This window comes from Ailuropoda melanoleuca, chromosome 1, assembly GCF_002007445.2.
Source record: "Ailuropoda melanoleuca isolate Jingjing chromosome 1, ASM200744v2, whole genome shotgun sequence".
Classification (NCBI taxonomy): Eukaryota; Metazoa; Chordata; class Mammalia; order Carnivora; family Ursidae; genus Ailuropoda; species Ailuropoda melanoleuca.
The window spans coordinates 66,932,278-66,953,935 of NC_048218.1; the positions used below are offsets into that span (position 1 = coordinate 66,932,278).

A 21,658-nucleotide genomic window follows, 5' to 3' on the forward strand; every position below is an offset into this window, starting at 1 on the left:
GTTGCAGGCCTGACACTACCCAACCTCAGCGTTCATTAGAAAGCGATGATAACCACGACCAACAGAGCTCTAGAACAGAACGGGGAGCCCAGAAATAGACACACACAAGTATAGTCAACGGATCTTTGACAAAGGAGCAAAGGCAATGAATTCACCCTTTTCAACAAATGATGCAACAGGACAACCACATGCAAAAATAAATCTAGACACTGACCTTACATCCTTCACAAAAACAGACTCGAAATGGATCACGGACTTCAATGTAAGACACAAAACTATAAAACATCTAGAAGATCACATAGGAGAAAATCTACATGACCTTTGGTTTACTAATGAGTTTTTCAGGTACAACACCAAAAGCATGATCCATGAAAGAATAATACTGATGTTAAATTTCATTACAATTAAAAACTTCTGCTCTGCAAAAGACACTGTTAAAAGAAGAAAAGGACAAGCCACGGATTGGGAGACAATATTTGCAAGACCTATATGTGATAAAGGGCTTGTGTCCAAAATATACAAAGAAGTCTTAAAACTCAGCAAAAAGAAAATAACCAGATTAAAAAATGGTCAACAGGCCTGAACAGACACCTCACCAAAGATGATCTACAGATATCGAACAAACATATGAAAAGATACTATCATATGTGATTATTGAATTGCAAATTAAAACAACAAGATACTACTCTTAGAGATACACATCAGAGTGGCTAGCATCCAAGAAAATGACAACAGCCAACACTGGCAAGGATGCGGAGCAACAGGAACTCTCATTAATTGCTGGTGGAAATACAACATGGCATAGCTGCTTTGGAAGGCACTTTGGCAGTTTCTTAGAAAGGTATTTATTCAAATGGGTTAAAAAGTTTTGTCTTCACAAAACCTGCACACAAATGCTTACACAAGTTTTATTCATATTTGCCAAAACCTGGAAGCAACCAAAATGTCCTTTAATTAAGTAAATGAATAAAAAAAAACCTGAGTTGGATTGCACAATAAAATATTACTCAGTGATAAAAAGAAATCAGCGGAAAACTTCCAAACTCTTTCTATGGGGCCAGCGTTACCTTGATCCCCAAACCAGGCAAAGACCCCACCAAAAGGGAGAATTACAGACCAATATCCCTGATGAACATGGATGCAAAAATTCTCACACGATACTAGCCAATAGGATCCAACAGCACATTAAAAGGATTATTCACCATGACCAAGTGGGATTTATTCCTGGGCTGCAAGGGTGGTTCAGATCCACAAATCAATCAATGTGATACACTACATTAATAAAAGAAAGGACAAGAACCATATGATCCTCTCAACAGATGCAGGAAAAGCATTTGACAAATTACAGCATCCTTTCTTGATTAAAACTCTTCACAGCATAGGGATAGAGGGAACATACCTCAATATCATAAAAGCCATCTATGAAAAAGCCCACAATGAATATCATTCTCCATGAGGAAAAACTGAGAGCACTTCCCCTAAGGTCAGGAACATGGCAGGGATGTCCACTATCACCACTGCTGTTCAGCATAGTCCTAGAAGTCCTAGCCTCAGCAATCAGACAACAAAAATAAATAAAAGGCATCCGAATCGGCGAAGAAGTCAAACTCTCACTCTTTGCAGATGACATGATACTCTATGTGGAAAACCCAAAGGACTGCACCCCAAAACTGCTAGAACTCATACAGGAATTCAGCAAAGCGTCAGGATATAAAATCAATGCACAGAAATCAGTTGCATTTCTATACACCAACAATGAGACAGAAAAAGAGAAATTAAGGAGTCGATCCCATTTATAATTGCTCCCCAAACCATAAGATATCTAGGAATAAACCCAACCAAAGACGAAAAGGATCTGTACTCAGAAAACCACAGAACATTCATGAAAGAAATTGAGGAAGACACAAAGAAATGGAAAATGTTCCATGCTCATGGATTGGAAGAACAAATATTGTTAAAAGTCTATGCTACCTAGAGCAATCTACACATTCAATGCAATCCCTATCAAAATACCATCAACTTTTTTCACAGAGCTGGAACATATAATCCTAAAATTTGTATGGAGTGAGAAAAGATCCCAAATAGCCAGAGGAATGTTGAAAAAGGAAACCAAACTGGTGGCATCACAATTCCAGACTTCAAGCTCTATTACAAAGCCATAATCATCAAGATAGTATGACACTGGCACAAAAACAAACACATAGATCAACAGAATAGAATAGAGAATTCAGAAATGGACTCTTAACTCTATGGTCAACTAATCTTCAACAAAGCAGGAAAGAATATCCAATGGAAAAAGACAGTCTCTTCAACAAGTGGTGTTGGGAAAACTGGACAGCCACGTGCAGAAGAATGAAACCAGACCATTTCCTTATACCATACACAAAAATAGACTCAAAATGGATGAAAGACCTAAATGTGAGACAGGAATCCATCAAAATCCTAGAGGAGAACACAGGCAGCAACCTCTTCGACCTCGGCCGAAGCAACTTCTCGCTAGACACGGCTCCGAAGGCAAAAATGAACTACTGGAACTTCATCAAGATAAAAAGCTTTTGCACAGAAAAGGAAACAGCTGACAAAACCAAAAGACAACTGACAGAATGGGAGAAGATATTTGCAAATGGCATATCAGATAAAGGGCTAGTATCCAAAATCTATAAAGAACTTATCAAACTCAACACCCAGAGAACAAATAATCCAATCAAGAAATGGGCAGAAGACATGAACAGACATTTCTCCAAAGAAGACATCCAAATGGCCAACAGACACATGAAAAAGTGCTCAACATCACTCAGCATCAGGGAAATACGAATCAAAACCACAACGAGATACCACCTCACATCAGTCAGAATGGCTAAAATTAACAAGACAGGAAACGACAGATGTTGGCAAGGATGCAGAGAAAGGGGAACCCTCCTACACTGTTGGTAGGAATGCAAGCTGGTGCAGCCACTCCAGAAAACAGTATAGAGATTCCTCAAAAAGTTGAAAATAGAGTTACCGTACGACCCAGCAATTGCACTACTGGGTATTTACCCCAAAGATACAAATGCAGTGATCTCAAGGGGCACCTGCACCCCAGTGTTTATAGCAACAATGTCCACAATAGCCAAACTATGGAAAGAGCCCAGGGGTCCATCAACAGATGAATGGATAAAGAAGATGTGGTATATATATATATATACAATGGAATATTACACAGCCATCAAAAAAATTAAATCTTGTGGTGGAACTAGAGAAAGACAATTATCATATGATCTCACTGACATGTGGAATTTAAGAAACAAAACAGAGGATCATAGGGGAAGGGAGGGAAAAATAAAACAAGATGAAACCAGAGAGGGAGACAAACCATAAGAGACTCTTAATCATAGGAAACAAACTGAGCGTTGATGGGGGGCGGGCGGATGGGATAATTGGGTGATGGACATTAAGGAGGGCACGGGATGTAATAAGCACTGGGTGTTATATAAGACTGATGAATCATGGGGCGCCTGGGTGGCACAGCGGTTAAGCGTCTGCCTTCTGCTCAGGGCATGATCCCGGCGTTATGGGATCGAGCCCCACATCAGGCTCCTCTGCTATGAGCCTGCTTCTTCCTCTCCCACTCCCCCTTGCTTGTGTTCCCTCTCTCGCTGGCTGTCTCTATCTCTGTCGAATAAATAAATAAAATCTTTAAAAAAAAAAAAAGACTGATGAATCACTGACCTCTACCTCTGAAACTAATAATGCATTATATGTTAATTGAATTTAAATTAAATAAACAAGTAAATAAATAAGAAAATAAAATTTAAAAAACAAAAAAACAAAAACATTATGCTAAATAAAAGAAGCCAGATGCAAAAAAAAAAAAAAAAAAAAAAGAGCTATCAAGTCACCAAAAGGCACAGAGAAACCTTGAATGCATAGTTTAGTGAAAGAATCGAGTCTGAAAAGGCTATATACTGTATGATTCCAACTGTGATGTTCTAGAAAAGGCGAAACAAGAGAGAGAGCAAGAAGATCGGTGGTTGTCAAGAGGTCGGGGGCAGCGGGGGTGGGGGACATGTGAGTAAGAGGAGGACAGGAATTTCTGGCACATTAAACTGTTCTGTATGATACTGTATTGGTGGATACACGTCATTATTATTTGCAAGAGCTCACAGAACTGCACAACACGAAGAGTGAATCCTAATCCAGACCATGGATTTCGGGCAATAGTAAGCTACCAGTATTGGTTCCCCACTTGTAATGAACATACCACAAGAATTCGAGACATTAACAGGAGTAGGGAAGACATGGGAACCTCTGTACCCTCTGCTCAATTTTCTATAAAACTGCTCTACAAAATACACTCTATTCATTTTTTAAGCAGCACTGATCAATTGACAGAAACCTAGAAATAAAATCATATAGCCACCCATAATCTCAGCAGAGAGACAGCCACTGTTGACACTTAGGCATAGTTCCTTCCCGTCCTTTTTCCAGTCTTTTTTCAAATGTCTATGTGCCTGTCATTTTCCCAAAGTGCTGAAATCATTCTGCTAAATCCATTCTGAAGGTTTATGGTCTAGTTTTAGTTTGGATTTTTAACTGCAAAGAAAGTAGCACATATAAAACATCAGTGATACCAAAAACAGATCCGAGAGGGGCCAGTTGCCATGGAAATGATTGAAAATAAATTTCACTTCACACTACACCCTGCTAATGTACTGACCAGAAAGAAGGAGAAATACTTGGAGTAACAGAAGCCAAGATAGCTTCTAATCGAGAAGAAGGAAAACACAGCAGCCTAGCGAGGTTTCGAAGAGGCCAGGAGTAGCACCCTGCAATTTAATGAGTTATGCTCTTTCAGCAACCCCGTGGATGGGGGGAGAAAGCACCCAGGAACGGGAGACCGGGGTAGACTCCCTCGCCTCCACTGACAGTTAGTTTGACAGCCAAGCAGCCAGCAGGTCTCCCTCCGGATGTGGGCTTGTCTCTACAATTGGTGCGAGGCCAGGAAACAAATCACTCCTTCCCTCCAATGGAGATGCTCCAAATGTTTAGCAAGCTGCAGGGCCCAGGCGCCCAGTGATGGTTTGGACGGCGCATTGACTGGCCCTTAGTGTTGGAGTCAGTCCTGGGGGCACCCCTCCTGCACAGGGGTTAACCCTTCAGATGCTGCGTCCTGGGCAGTCTGGAGGTTCTGGGAGGGGGATCAGGATGCCAGAGTGTAGGGGGCCCTCACGGAGCTCAGGGGAGTGACTAGTTTCCAACAGAAGAATTTTAATATGAAAAACTAGTAAGGCCAGAGTAGAGTGTACCAACTGAATTCTGAACATCCTGCAACCAGTGTTTTTTATGAAAAGATGAGAGTGTTTAGGACACGTGTCAGGGGCAACCTTCATGGGGGACAGCAGAGCTCCAGTCACAAAAAGACAGCTGCTGGTGTGAAGACGGCACAGCTTCCCACCTGGGAAACAGCACCACGGTAGAGCTGAATAGATCCCGTTTCATTCCCAGCTCTGCCCTGTACCAGCACGAACGCATAAGCCCCAGTTTCCTCATCTGTAAAATGCGTATCACTGTTCTTCCCTCGGGGGGTTAGGACAAGGATGGCATGAGGTAAGTCGCGTGCAGCGCTCAGCACAAGGCCTGGCACAAAGCAAGTGCCCCCACCATCAGAGGTGCTTGAGCTGTGGGTCTTTTTCTTTTCTTTTCTAACACAGAGGATGGCTCCATTTCCCTTTCCCTGTCCAGATTCGGATGTAGATGCCTGGCCGCTATTGCCATAAAAAGCCAGAGTCCCTGAAGTGGGAAATATCAGGCAGCTATCTTTTTTCTACAGCACCCTACGAACAGCCCTGCCCTCTGGAGAGGAACAAAGACTTCAGACGCCAAACCAGCCCAGATCACAAAGCTACACAGTACAGACGCCCTGGATAACAGCATCCCGCTCAACGTGCAAGGATTTAGGCTTAGAGTCGCCAAGCCCCCTCCAGGCCCAGGAAAACTCAGGGTTAAACAGGGGCCCATTTGTTCCCAGCATAAAACACCATTTCCAAATGGTGCGCAGTGTACCTGTCATTTATTCTTCTTGAGCTCAGCTAACGGAGTCATATTTTCATTTCGAAAAAAAATTGCTATAAAAAGAACTATAGGTAATCAACCTATATCTGTCCCCATCTCCCACAAATGATAATTGTTAACATTTGATATATTTGCATCCTTTAAAAAAAAAGAAATAAAATATGACACACAAAATTAAAATCTATCTTCTTCCCTACTTCCAGATCTATATCCTACCACGCTCCCAGTTACTGTTAGGAATTTAATCTTTATCTAGTCCAGTTCTACTTTATTCTTTGTTTTGGCTAAACGTTCCCGTTTTTGTTTTTTAACAGAAAGAAGACAAAAAGAAACATGGACAATGTGCTAAGTGAAAATGCCTGTGTGAGGGGGCGCTTTCCGGCCTCTGCAGCCAGGCCACTCACCTGCTCCAGAAAGAGTACACTCGCTGTAGGTAACGCCTGGGGGGGAGCCTTGCGAACTCACACCTACTAACATCTAGAAAGCAGTGCAGATTCCTGAAAGGCCCTCTCCTGAACCCAGAAGGCTTACCTGGGTCCAGATGCGTGAAAGAGCCCACCACGAAGTCCAGTGTGGACACAGCCAGCAGGAACAGCAGCAGCAGCTGGAGGCGGATTATCCACTTGACACCTGCTAGGTTAATCCCCAGCAAGGCCAGAAGCACCACCACTGACATTCCTCGCACGGCCCAGATGCTTCTGAAGCTCAGCAAATCGGAGACGGACTCAGCGAAGCCGGTGATGTACATGGCACCTGCGACACACTGACGGACCGGCCGGGCTGGGCGGAGTTGGCAAGCGAATAGAGCATCCAGAACCCACAGGCCAGAGCTGCCCGGCACGGAGGGCCCCACTCACCCCTGTCAGGGCTCAGCCCCTGGGAGCCACTGCGGGGGGTTCAGCGAGACTGTCCCGCCTGTGACCCCTGCCTCGGGCCTCGTTTCTTCTCATCTCCGTCTCTACCGTCCTCCTGAGGGGAGCACGAACACCAGTCTGTGGCAACTATGGTGAGAAGATCACGGGAGGAAGGAGATGGGACCCTGGGCCAAAGAGCACTTGGCACTTCTCCATCGGAGTCATTCAAGAGCTAAACAGAGGGGGCGCCTGGGTGGCTCAGTTGGTTAAGCGGTTGCCTTGGGCTCAGGTCATGATCTGGGGTCCTGGGATCAAGCCCCCCCCCCCCCCCCCCCAGTCAAGTCAGGCTCCCAGCTCAGCAGGGAGTCTGCGTCTCCCTCTGCCTCCCCACCCCGCTCATGCACTTTCTCTCTCAAATGAATAAATGAAATCTTGAAAAAAAAAAAGAGCTAAACAGAAGCACACAGGGGGTCCCATCTCAGGACCTTAGAAAGGCACTGAAGCAAACCCCAGTGTTTTCTCCATCTCTTTATGAGTCACTATTATTTAAAAAAAAAAAAAAACAATGACTTAAAACTTAGAATTTAAACAAAAAGGGAGCAGCACATCCTTTCAATGTCATCTGGAACAAAGGCTACCCAAGGACTATCTGGGTGAATGTACCTAGTTCTACTCATTGCTTACTATTGATTAAACGTGTTAAATGTCCCAGACTTTGTGAAGTTACTGTCAATTTATAGATTTCTTTCCAGCAGAGATGCAAATAACTTCTGTCCAGTGGAACAGATAACCCAAAAGATTCGGGTTTGTTGTCCTGTAAGACATTAACCAGTTTTGTTCGGCAATCCGATCCTTACACTTATTTATGAAATTGCTTAACCAGGAACTAGGTAATCAATGCCATCTGACGGGCTCCTCCATTAATTAATGAGTTAAATAAAATCTTTGGCACATTTTATATTTGCCTGAAAGTCATGATTTAACCTTTTTAAAAAAATATTTAAAACTCAATTTCAAATAAATCTTTGAAAATCAGACACCAACCTCACCCTCCGTAATTCCTCAGCCGCCTTCTCCCCATCAGGTTCGATCCTCCCCCAACCCCCAGGCCAGCGGGTCACGGTCATGGGTCATCGCTGTGCTCTGCTCCCATTGTTCTCTCAGGGAACAAATTCCGCCCTGGCCTCAGTCGTGTTCCTCCCTCATGAAGTCTTTCCTCATCCCTGTTTTCTGCATAAATACTATGCTTACTGCTGGTGCCGTGCAATTAATTACCTGGAGCTTTCCAACCGACTGTTTGCTTTTCTAGCTGGTGAACCGCAGCATTTGCTCACGTGAAGCGGCCCAAGCACTAAAGGCTGCCTTTTGTTTCCAGTAGCTCCCGTAGAGCCCCTCTCTCAGGTTTCCACCTAACATCACTTTTTAGCCCAAAGAGGCCAGGAACCAAACAAGCAGGAAAGCCCTCTGGAGGCTGTGAGAAAGGACAGGGTGGGTAAGAGGATGGACTATGAAAGCTGGCGAGGGCCAGACCCTGTGGCTCCCAGTCCTAGCTGCTGGGCTTGGGAAAGTGTTGTAAGCTCTCTGGGCTTCATTTCTTCATCTGTGAAACACAAGTAATAATGGTACCCGCTTCAAAGGTTATTGTGAGGATTGAATGAGATAATTCCTGTAAGGTCCTAGAGCTCTATCCGGCTCATAGTCGGGGTTAGAGAGATACTAGCCCTTCACATTATCATTCTTACTCTACTGTTACTAGCTACTGAAGAAGAGGGAACAGTAGTTAGCCATGAATTTCATAAAATACTTTGTTAATGCTCGGGGAGCCTGGGTGGCTCAGTCAGTTAAGCATCTGACTCTCGGTTTCGGCTCAGATCGTGATCTCAGGGTCGTGGGACTGAGGCCCCACGTGCAGCTCTGCCCTCAGTGCAGAGTCGACTTGAGATTCTCTCTCCCTCTCTCTGTTCCTCCCATGTTCTTTCTCTCTCTGTCTCTTAAATAAATAAGTCTTTTAAAAAATATTTTGTTGGGCGCCTGTGTAGCGCAGTCGTTAGGCGGCTGCCTTAGGCTCAGGGCATGATCCCGGCGTTCCGGGATCGAGTCCCACATCGAGCTCCTCCGCTATGAGCCTGCTTCTTCCTCTCCCACTTCCCCTGCTTGTGTTCCCTCTCTCGCTGGCTGTCTATCTCTGTCAAATAAATAAATAAATAATCTTTAAAAAAAATATTTTGTTCATGCTAAATACATGATGGTAATGTCACTGGAAATTTGCAAAGTAAGTAAGGATTCTTAAACCAAAGAGACTTACTTTGAGAGAAAGCAATAACAGCCCCCAAATTAAACTGTCTTCTCAAAATCTAAGAACTTGGGGATAAAAGGTGAGGGTATTGATGGAATGTGGGTAAGGAAACGTGTTAGAGAGATAATCATATTTGCTAGGTGGAGAAACATAGTAAGCAATGCTGTTCAGTTGGGAACTACAGGAAAAGTATGATTATGGCTTTTCTTTTCTTTTTTTAAGATTTTATTTATTTTTTTGAGAGAGAAAGAATACAACCCAGGGGGAGGGGCAGAGGGAGAGGGAGAGGGAGAAGTGGGCTCCCTGCTCGCCCGACACAGGACTCGATCCCAGGACCCCAGGATCACAACCTGAGCTGAAGATAGAGGCCCAACCAACTGAGCCACCCAGGCACCCCTAATTACGGCTTTTCTAAGGGTAGACTATGACTATTCTCAGATCAAAAAGCATAGAACTTCCAAATCGACAAGGAGAAAAATACAAAATACAATAGAAATAAATTTGAGCCATGTTGGCAAAACAACAAATTTTTTAAATTTTAAATTATCAAGAAAATAATGAAAAGGAGAATATTGTATTCTAAAACTTGAGAGGCAAATTAATCCTGCATTCAGAAGGGGAAAAACATATAACCCTAAATACTTCCATTAGTTGAAAAAGGCAGGAAAAAAAATGTAACTTAAGATGTGATGGAAAAAGTTCAATATAAAAAGATAGTAGGAAGAGGGGTGCCTGGGTGGCTCAGTCATTAAGCGTCTGCCTTCGGCTCAGGGCGTGATCCCAGCATTCTGGGATTGAGCCCCACATCAGGCTCCTCTGCTGGGAGCCTGCTTCTTCCTCTCCCACTCCCCCTGCTTGTGTTCCCTCTTGCTGGCTGTCCATCTCTGTCAAATAAATAAATAAAATCTTGAAAAAAAAAAGATAGTAGGAAGAGGTATTTAATAAATGGAAATATGAAATAACAAAGAAAGGGTACAGAGAATCAAGGTTGATCCTAAGGGGTGTCTGGCTGGCTCAGTAGGTGGAGCACGTGACTCTTGATTTTAGGGTCATGAGTTCAAGCCCCATGCTGGGCACAGAGATTCCTTAAAAATAAAATCTTTTTAAAAAGTAAAAATAAAAGCTGATCCTTTAAGAGGTAGATAAAATACATAAACAGCTGGCAGTCTGATTAAGGAAAAATAAAAAACTACAGATTTTAGCAATGAGAAAAGAAATGCAACTACTCTTACAGAAGAGAATAAAAGCATGACTAGAGAAGACAAATGTGCCATGAATTATGGTACATTTGTATTATGCAATGCTAAGCTACTAGTCTAAAAAGCACAGTTTAAAGCATTGACCTGCAGAGAATCGTAGGGGAAGGGAGGGGAAACTGAATGGAAAGAAATCAGAGAGGGAGACAAACCATGAGAGACTCTTGACTCCGGGAAACAAACCGAGGGTCGTTGGAGGGGAGGTGGCTGGGAGGATGGGGACACTGGGTGACGGGCATTAAGGAGGACACGTGATGTAATAAGCACTGGGCGTTACACATAACTGATGAATCACTGAACTCTACATCTGAAACTAATGATGTACTATATGTTGGCTAACTGAATTTAAATTTTTTTTAAAAAGCATCAACTTCAAGGAATAGCTATGAATTATTGTTAAGTGAGAAATACAAGCCATGGAATAGAGTATGAACTCTGACCCCATGTTTGTAAAAACGAGCAAGCAGTTCAATCGTCAATTCACATACATGAGCACAGGGAAGGTGCTAGAAGAGGGTGGTAGGTGTTCACACTGGTCACCTCAAGACTGGGAGGGAAACAACCTTTCTCTTAACATTATCTCTGATAGGTTGACTGGTTACAATGAACATCATTTTGTAATTTCAAGAGAATTTTTTTTTTAGGTTTTATTTATTTATTTGAGGGAGAGTGAGAGAGAGAGCAAGCACAAGCAGGGGAGGGACACAGAGAGAGGAAGAAGCGGACTCCCCTGCTGAGCAAGGAGCCCGAGGCGGCTCGATCCCAGGATCCCTGGATCATGACCTGAGCTGAAGGCAGACGCTTAACCGACTGAGCCATCCAGGCGCCCCATAAAAGAATTTTATAAGGGAAAAATAAAAAGAAACATATGAAGAGTACTATTCTGTGCACGCAAACACTACACCCGGATGCAGAGAGCACTGTGTGTCTAGGATGCAAGGCTTCCCCAACACCGTGGTGAGCTTGACACCCCACCCCGCAGGGGTGTAGACAACAGCACCCCAGGCCCTCCGCAGAGCAGCCCAGCCGCCCTCCCTCCCAACCACGAATATTCCTCTTCACTGGAAAACATCCTTGTCGACTTGTTTAATGTAGAAACACCCCCCAGAGTTTATTACATTTTTTAAGTATGTTTATCACCTTTTAAAGTTCATAACCACAGACATCACTTTCCCCTTTTCACTCTCTGTGGAGAAACTCCTAACCCTCAGCCGCAGGGGGCAGGGGCGTCACCCACCGTTGTACAGAGAGAACGGGACCTTCTTTCTCAGGGTGGAGCACCTCCATTCCAAGGTATTTGGGACAAAACAACTGCACCTTTACAGTCATGGGCGTGTTGCTTTTCATCTCTGGGTACCTACCTGCTAGACCAGAGCTGCCCTCCACACCCTCCCCTTCTTTTTTTTTTTTTTTAAGATTTTATTTTATTTATTCGACAGAGATAGAGACAGCCAGTGAGAGAGGGAACACAAGTAGGGGGAGTGGGAGAGGAAGAAGCAGTCTCATAGTGGAGGAGCCTGATGTGGGGCTCGATCCCATAATGCCGGGATCACGCCCTGAGCCGAAGGCAGACGCTTAACCGCTGTGCCACCCAGGCGCCCCCACACCCTCCCCTTCTGACACGAAATCCTTGCTTAAGGTTCCAGCTGCTTGACTCCCACGTTAACTCCCGTAACAAAACTCCAGCCTCCACGGGGTCTATGAAAGTTTTCCAGGTCTCCACTGTGTTTGCACAGAGCCCAGAACAGAGCGTGTGAGCCAGCAATCAATGCTTGTAGACAGAGCAGCACAGGCTAGAGCTGTTCATTTGGTGTCCAGGGGAAGCCACCCCAAAGTAGCCTCAGACCCACAAAAGTGAGTGGGGCAGGGAGTGAGGAGGGGCTCCAGTTCCCTGTTTCCCCCGCTGGCCAAGAGGTCAGGCCTCCCACGGCAGGCCCCCCACCCACATCTCAGAGAGATGAGGGGGAGGACATGGGAGGATGCAGGGCAATGAAGAGATTTTGCAATCTTTAAAAATAATTATCTTAAGTGTTGTGTCTTTTAAATTTTTAAAAAAGGTTTTATTTGTAAGTGATCTCCACGCCCAATGTGGGGCTCACAGCCCCAACCCTGAGATCAAGAGCCTCAGGCCCCACTGACTACGCCAGGCAGGCACCCCTCTATCTTCTAAATCGTCATGCTGAAAACAAGGGTCAGCACACTTTAACCTGCTGGACAAATCCTTCTTGCTCCCTGTTTTGGGAATAAAGTTTTGTTGGAACACAGTTGTGCCCAGTTTTTCATACTGTCTAAGGCTGCTTTTGAACTACAATAGCCAAATTGAACAGTTGTGACAGAGGGACGACTCATAAAAACTGAAGAATTTACTATCTGGCCCTTTAGAGTAGAAGTGTGCTGACCCCTGCTCTAGGCAAACATGCAATATGCTCTGGCAATCGTTAAAAATAAATGAATGTAAAAATACTAAAAATAAATAATTAAAATGAATGTATTCATGCCCTGGAAGGATGAGGTTAGAGGTTAGTAAGAACGATGACAAGGGACCCTCAGAGACCCCCAACCACACCCTGGAAGAAGAAGGATCTCGAATCAATGACCTAAATTTCCACCTTAAGAAACTAGAGAAAGAAAAAGCAAACTAAACCCAAAAGAAGCAGGAAGAAGGAATTAATAAAGACAGGAGCCGAAATAAATTGGAGACCAGAAAAACAATAGCAAAATCAACAGAACCAAAAATTGCTTCTTTGCAGGCAAGCTTTTAACTAGCGTGACTGAAAAAAAGGGAGCAAAGTCTCAATGATTAAAATCAGGAATGAAAGCAAAGACACTGCTACCGATCTTAGAAAAAGTAAAAGGATTATAAGGAATCCGTGAACAATCATACGCCAATAAATTATATAACTGAGATGAAATGGACAAATTCCCAGAAAGATGCAAACTACCAAAAGTGACTTAAGAAGACATAGAATATGCCGATGTAAGTAAGAGATGGAATTAGTTCTCAAAAACTCCTAGGGGGGCACCTGGCCGGCTCAGTCAGTTAAGCAGCTGACTCTTGATTTCAGCTCAGGTCATGATCTCAGGGTCGTGGGATTGAGCCCGGCTGCATCAGGCTCCCCACTCAGCGGGACATCTGCTTGAGAGTCTCTCCCTCTCCCTCTGTCCCTTCCCAGCTCTCGTGCTCTCTCTTTCTCCAATAAATAAATAAATACATCTTCTTAAATAAAGAAAACTTCCTACAAAGAAAAACCTGGGACCAGATGGTTTCACCACTAAATTTTACCGAACATTTAAAGAAGGATTAACACCAATCCTTTAGAAACTCTTCCCAAAAAATAGAAGAGGAGGGAACACCTCTCCATTCATTCTATTAGGCCAGCTTTATCATGGTACCCAAACTAGACAAAGGTACCCCAAGAACACCGCACACCAATACCCCTCATGGATACACGTGCAAAGCGCCTCAACCCAACCCTCGCACACGGACTACAGCAGCATCTGAACAGGACTCTGCAGCAGCCGCAGCCCGATCGGAGCCCAGCCCAGGGCAGCTGCAGGCACAGGAGAAGCGTGCTGGGGACGTGGACCACAGGGGCCAGGGCTTCCGACCAAGGCCCAGACGGCAGCGGCCAGTGCACAGAAAACACTCTCTGTGAACATCCTTCCTTCTAAGCAGCCCACACACAGGAGACTCAACGTCCCATCTTCCTCTCCTCCCCCGACCCCCCATTACCGCTGGCCCCCTGTCGTGGTATCTGCCCCCACGGGCAGGCCGGTCTCCCCAGAGAGTGAGGCTGCAACCTGCTTGCCTAGGACACAGCACCGAAGTAAAAATCCGACAGACAAATCCCCAGCGTGATAAACTCAACAGAGCATTTCTCACTCACCTCCCAAACTACTGTGCGTACAGCTCTCCTCCAGGAAAGGCAGTGGTTTTTTATTTTTTATTTTATTTTTTATTTTTTTAAAGATTTTATTTATTTATTTGACAGAGATAGAGACAGCCAGCGAGAGAGGGAACACAAGCAGGGGAAGTGGGAGAGGAAGAAGCAGGCTCATAGCGGAGGAGCCTGATGTGGGGCTCGATCCCATAACGCCAGGATCACGCCCTGAGCCGAAGGCAGACGCTTAACCGCTGTGCCACCCAGGCGCCCCAAGGCAGTGGTTTTTTAGAGCGCAATGACGATCTGTCTGCCTGCCGTGCAGGTCACACACACACACACACACACACACATACCCCTTCGTGCTGTTGGAGAATTAGATGTACTTAGGCTAAAATACCCTGTTCCTGCTGCTGAGAAAGAAAAGAAATAAGACCTGTGCTTTCTGTGAGGAGACTCCTGTCCTCTTACTTAGCCAAATTCTTTTCTTTAAACTGTTTTTTCAACCACCCACCACCCTTTGCACTATCATAAAAGCCTTTTTCAAGCCAAGAAGTGCTTGCAAAGAGCCGCTTCGTGCTTTGTGTCCTCAGCAGTAGGTCACCGTCCCTGTGTTTCAGCTCCATAAGCCTCAGCACCTCTCCCTGCTCACCGGGAGCCCGCGTGCCGCCCCCCCCCCGCCCTCCCATGAGGACCCCCCTCCTCAGACAGGGCTCCCACCCAGGGGCTCTCAGCCTCCCCCCACGAGGCCAGCAAGCCATCAATGAGCCCAGAGCTCCAGCTCATGTGCCAAGTACCCGCTTCCAGGAAAGCCCAGGAAGGTAAAATGTCCCTTCTTCAGCACAAAAGTGCCCCAGGGAGGTGGCCACCCAGCTACCACCTGGGCTCTGGCCACAGCCCTGCACTCCCCTCCCTAGAACGGGCAGCAAGAATAGTCCCAGCCCAGGCCCTCCTTCCAGGGCAAATGAGGACTCCGCGATGCACCAGAGGTGGAGAGGAAGGGGCACCGGACGCGGGGCAGGGCCCCGGACAGAGGGCTAGGCTCTCTGAGTCCCTCTCGGAGCCCCCGTCTGCCCATCTATAAAATAGGGGCAGCTGCCCCCCTCGCCTCTCCCCAGGTCAAACGGGAACGTGGATGAGAAGATGGTGGCTTCTATAACAGCCAAGCGAGGGAACAGATCCCACATGCCGATGGCCTCCGGGCACGGCTCCCTGCCCCAGCCACCCAGGCTCACCTGTCCGAACACATACAGCAGCCCAATCGTGCCTCCGGTCTGCCCGCCGAGGACCGAGGAGATCATCGAGTAGACACCCCCGCTGCCAACACCACAATGGTCCCCGACACCGATGCCAGACAGCACAGTGATGAGGGCCACCAGGACGACAAAGGACACCAGAAACATGCCCATGAGAACTCCTGTGTTTCCCTGCAACGGAACAGCAAGGAGCAAGGTCAGGAGCGCTGACCACCTCCCCCCACGCCCCAGGGCTGCCACAGGGGTGGGGAAAGAAGAGCTGGGTGGAGGCGGGGCACCGGGAAAGGACTGAGGCAGCCCACGAGAGTAAGGCCTGGAAGAAATTCCAGATGAAGGACAATGTCTTTGCTTCAAACTCTTCAGTGACTCCCCACCACCAATAGGACACTCGTGAGGCCCCTCCTATTCCACCCTTCTGCACCCCCCAGTCCTCATCCCCATGCCCTGGCGGGAAGTCCCATGCTCTTCCCCACCACCCCAGCGCGCCGTTCCTGCTCACTCCACCTCCTTGGCAGCCTCACTAAGGCTCAGTGGTTAGGGGCTTCCTCTTCCGGGAAGCTGTCCCTGGAACCTTCCTCCAGCTCTTACAGTAGTCTTGTAAGTACCCAGGTGCTTATCATACTGGGTCTGCGTCCAAGCCCATCTTTACCTCTGGGCGGGGAGCACCAGGGGAGCGGGATGATGTGTTATTCAGTTATGCATTATTCAGACAGTTTATTTTGCTGATTTTATATTTTTAATGAAATTATAGAATTACTATTTTCTTCCTTTGTTCATGCTTTCAAATGGTTTGCATGTGATAAGATATCCTGCACCAATCTTTGAGTTTTCATACCAAAACTGCCACTTTAACATCTTCCAAGCCATAAACGTGCTGCCAAATTATTCTTTAGAGTTCATAGTTTCTATTTGAAAATCATGTGGGCACGACCTCTCCTGACTCGAGTTTTATGCCACCTCCTAGAATTTCTTATTTTTGCCATTTCACATTTGCCTTTTTTTCCATGATCAAATACAATTTTTCAGGTAAAACGAATCTCAGAGCTGACAAACAGAGATCATTTCAGGGCAAAAGGCTGTATTTGTGTGGTAGACAGCCTCAAAGTGGCCCCCCCAGCCCCTGGTGTGTGTGCCCTGTGTAATCTCCTCCCCTTGAGCTGGGTTGGACCTGGTGACTCACGTTTAATGAACAGAGCACTGCAGAAGTGAACGGATATCGCTTCTGAGATGAGGTTATAGAAAGACCGTGGCTCTCAGCTTGGGTGCTCTCTCTCTCTCTCTGTCTGTCTGTCTTAGAGTGCTTATCCCAGGGAAGTGAGCTGCACATAGAGAAGCAGGAAGAGGCCCGCAGGACAAGGCCTGCTGCCAACCCCACTGGTGGTCCTGGAAGCAGACCCTGCACTGGTGGGACGGCGGCCCTGACTGACAGCCGGACTGCATCCCCAGCAGAGACCCTGAGCCAGAGGCACCCAGCTAAGCTGCACCTGGATCCCCGGACCACAGCAGCTACAAGATAATACACGTTTTTGCCTTATGCTGCTATGTATTGGAGTCACGTGTTATGCAGCAATAGAAAATGTAACACGACTTATACTTTCACTTTGGGGATGGAACTGATACTTCTGGATAGCCATTTCTAAAAAAAAAAAAAAATGCCCATTGGGAGGGTTAAGAAGAGGTCCTTAAAGACTTAAGAATCAAAATAGAGCTTAGGGACGCCTGGCTGCCTCATTCAGTAGAGCGTGCAGCTCTTGATCTTGGGGTCATGAGTTTGAGCCCCACCTTGGGCCTAGAGCCTACTTAAAAATAAATAGAGAGCTTACCTTTTTCTCTTTCTACCAGTCCAGAACTATCCCCTGCATGAAGCAGAGCCCACGGGCTCACCCGTCACTGGCCAGGCCCCCCTCTGCCACAGTAGTCCGATTGCTGGGCTTCCCTGGGACAGAGGCTCGAGAGGTGCTGGGCAGTGAGGTGGCCTTCAGGAAGGGACAAAAGCAGAGGTGGATCCCAGGTGCCTAAATCTGCCTGCAGAAGAAGGAGTCTGAGCTGGAGGCTTTGGGTTTTTGTAAGCGGGAGCCCCTGCAAGTTTGGGAGAGATGTAAGAGCCCTGAATTCTTAGCATCCACACTGGGGAGGTTACTCTAAGCTTTCCATGTGTTCATTAAAAAAAAAAAAATTCAGACCCACCCAGGCCATGACTAAGGCTGAACCCTGAGCTAAGGAACTATGTAAGAGTGGAGCAAGAGCTCAGGAAGGTCTGACCTCACCCAGGCCTCCTGAGGGGCTAAGAACCCCATACATCCCACTACAGTGCACTTTACTCCCCCAGAATTTGCCCAGATGGTGGTGAATTTTCTGTGTCAACTCGGATTGGCTACGCTGACCATTTGTTTAGTCAAACAGCAGTCTAGATGTTGCTGTAAATGTTGTTTTGTTTTTGTTTTCAGCTGTGGTTAACATTTACAGTCAGTAGGCTTTAGATAAAAGAGATTACTCTCCCTAATGCAGGTGGGTACTGTTGAAGGTTTGAATAGCAAAGACTGAGGTTTCCCAGAGATGAAAGAATTCTGTAGCCAGACTGCAACATAGACATTCTGTCTATGTTCCCAGCCTTCAGCCTCAAGCCTGCAACCTCAGTTCTTACCTAAGTGTCACTTGGACTCACCAGACCCCACAATCATATACATAGGATGTCCTATATATCTCTTACAGATACATATCTCCTATTGGTACTGGCTGTTTCTCTGAAGAGTACATTCCACACCTTGAATGGCCCCCTCTCTCTTTCACCTGTGCAATCCAGCTCGCCTCTCAGAGCCTGGCGGAACCACGCCTCCTCCAGGAAACTTTCCTGGACACCCTGGCAACCATACATTCACAGTGTGCTCCGCTCCTGAGGGATTTTGCACTGCCTTGAGACCTCACTTGGATTCCTGATGTGAAATCTACCCAGCAGGGCTTTTCGCTCACCAGGGGGAGGAACACGGCCTTCTATTCTGTAATCCCAGTGGCACATAGTAGAGCCTGGAACACAGTAGGTGCTCGTCCACAATTCCTGACCTTTTTGTTTCAAGCAGCCTGTTTAGTTTACGGAAGTCCCAGGGGGAAGGCCCCATGTGAGGGGCTCAGACCCCTGCTCAGGACACACATCTGCTTGGAAGGTCCCAAGATGCCTTCACAGACGACACAAAGAAGAGGCCTTTGTTCTCTGTACTTAAGAAGCAAACTGCCCCCCACCATCTCACGCACCTCTGAAGCTGCACTCTCGTGTTCAGCCTAACACACGGGGTCTGTGGGTTGTGGGGGAAGGCACCCGCGTGGGTGAAAGAGCTGGTGCCACCAAGAGGGCATGAGTCAAGTTGAAGAACACCAGGAAAGCAGGAGAGGGTGACCAACTGGAGGCAAAGTTGCCACCAGTCTGCTCTCTCCGATCCACCTCCAGTCCCATCCATGACGTTCCCTGACTTCTGTGCTCCTGTTTCTCGTATTTCTGAGTTCGTATAACTTAAATCCACGGTGAAGCTTCCCTCGGAGACTTTGTCTGAGGCTTAGGTTCTCAGGATTCTTGTTTAAATAGCAATGCTAACTACGTGGGGTGCTTGCTTCCTGTTTCGCGTTCCCGAGCATCCACACCTCGGGAATCTGTTGCCTGGGCTGCCGAAGGCCCCAGAGCGCGGAGCTTCCCGAGCCACGGGCGCACGAGAAACTGTAGGGCCACCAGCTCGTCACTCACCACCAGCCAGCCAGTCCTCAGGAAAAGGACAACCCCAAAAATGTTGATCATGCACGACGTGAACACACCATCCCAGGTCCCAAACAGCACTGGCTCCCGTAGGAACAGCTGACTCTTCCACCAGGGCTGGCGCTGGGCCAGCGCCCCCTGAAAACAGAGCACACAAAATTCAGCTAGCCGCCCTGCAGAGGGCCAGCGAGGGGAAGGGAAGGGAAGTGGAAGAGGAGGGCGCTAGCAGGACTCAGCCGTCCACTCTGCCCACCTTACTGGGCAGGGCAGGCATGGGTGTGCGCGCACGGGGTCTCGGAGGCTGTTTCTGCAGAAGGGTCAGGGCTCTCTCCTGACAGTGACTCCTGTAACCACAGGGGCAGAGACGAGTTGACCAGCGGGGCAGTTCCCTCTCCTTCCCGCCGCTCAGTAGACTACACCTCCCGGCCTCTTTGCGGGTGGGCGTGGCCGGGTGACTGAGCTCTGGCCTCTGGAAGATAGGGAGACGCGCCTCTAGTGAACGTGGAATCCCGGGCTCCAGCTCAGGCAGCGTTCACAAGCTCTGGGTAAAGCCACTTTCTTTCTTTCTTTCTTTTTAAGTTCAATTGCCTAACATATAGTACATCATTCGTTTTTGATATAATGTTCAGTGATTCATTAGCTACCTATCCTCCCATCCTACTGGGGTAGCAGCTCCCAGCAGTCACTAATCGTCGGGGAGCCTGACTTTACACTTCCTGAGCCTCTGTCTCCAACACCAAAGGGTTGAATTCTGCTATTGAATTCCCCCATTGAAAACACCTGGAGTGGTTGCTGCTTTCCTGCCTGGACCCTGCTGTCGCAGCGACCCCCAGGCTCCCTCCACCCCAATGCCTGGGATTCTAAGGCATCATTTGGCAGCTGTTTAGAATCACAGGCTTATAGGTGGTTAAACACGTGCCTTCCTTATTTCTCCAATTCAAAAATAACAAATGCACTTTAACAAAACACTGGAATGGAAACTCTTTGCTGAAAAAAAACTAAACCTTGTGGAAATACTAAGATAGCTTACAGACAACTAATAGCAGCGGGCGCCGAGAAGCGCTCATGCGCAGTAGCAGCGGGCGCCGAGAAGCGCTCTTACGCAGGGGCAGCAGCGCGCATGCACACACCCGTAATCCTCCAGGACCTGGGGCCCCAGCAGTGATGAAGGACTCTCCCCTCGCAGGGCCGGGGTGCGGGGGAGGGGGAGAGGCCCACCGATGAAGCGGTTTGCCCAGGGAGTCTAACCAGAGCTTGTGGGTGATCTATAAACACGGTGAGAAGGGAGGAAAATCAAGAGGATGGGAAAGAACATCTACAGTCAGAGTCACAGCGGCCTGGCTCCTGAATGGCTGAGAGCAGTGGGTGCGCCCATGATCTAGGACCAAAGGCTGAGGCCCACTGGTTTGGGTCAGAACAAAAGGAGAGGAGCCCCGTCCCCTCCTCTCTCCTTGTATCATGCACTCACAGATCAAGAAAGGGCCAAGGGGTGCCTGGCAGCTCAGTCATTAAGCGTCTCCCTTCAGCAAGGCTCATGACTCAGGGTCCTGGAATCGAGCCCCCTGTTCAACCGGGAGTCTGCTTCTCCCTCTCCTCCCTGCTCAGGCTCTCACTATCTCTCTCTCTCTCTCTCAAATAAATAAATAAGTAAAATCTTTTTAAAAGGGGGGGGCTCAAAAAATCATCAGGGCCATCAATTAAGACTTAAGACCCCTTGGCATCCCCTGCCAGACACCAATGCCAGCTGGAGCTCCTTTTATCTGTGTGTATTCCTGTCCATCAGTCTTTCACAAACCACAAATAAGGGGTCTCCTGAAAGTCAATAGATGTGAGAACAGTGATTGTGGCTCAGAGCAAAGACCCGGCTGACCTATGCTTGTCTTTGAACAAATGGTACCACGGGACATGCTTGGTGAAACCTCATCTCCAAATCAGAACACAGCTCAACTTCCTGTCTCTACTTGTGTTCAGTTTCCTATCATGACCTGCTTCAGGTCTATTCTTTATTAGAAACAGCAATGACAACAGCAGCTCTCAGCAATAAAGAGTAATAATTTAGAGAATGCTTTCACCTTCCAAGTCCATCTTCTCCTTTGATCTCACAACACCCCCGGGAGGCAGGCAGGGAAAGGGCCCCTGTGAGGAGTCGAGGGAGGACGCCCTGAGGAGAGACAGGACCTCCGGGAGTCCACGCCTGGGTTTGAATCCCCCACGCTGGACTATAAAATCTGTACTTGGCCCTGCACCTCCAGAGATTTGCCCTTTTCTTTCCTAAAAGTCAATTCATTAGGTTCCCATTTCTAACACCCTGAACTTTGC

The 21,658-nt window shown here is 47.1% G+C and overlaps 1 protein-coding gene across 2 annotated transcripts in view; it reads right to left on the reverse strand.

Annotated features, from left to right (window-relative positions):
* Positions 1-21,658, reverse strand: part of SLC12A8 (solute carrier family 12 member 8) — a 135,912-nt gene that overhangs the window by 92,293 nt on the left and 21,961 nt on the right. For both annotated transcript variants that reach the window (XM_034659809.1, XM_034659805.1), the window contains exons 3-5: positions 19,331-19,477; positions 15,577-15,768; positions 6,586-6,817 (exon numbers count right to left, since the gene is read on the reverse strand). In XM_034659809.1, the coding sequence (XP_034515700.1) occupies positions 6,586-6,817; positions 15,577-15,768; positions 19,331-19,477 (571 nt within the window). The remainder of the gene's footprint in view (positions 1-6,585; positions 6,818-15,576; positions 15,769-19,330; positions 19,478-21,658) is intronic.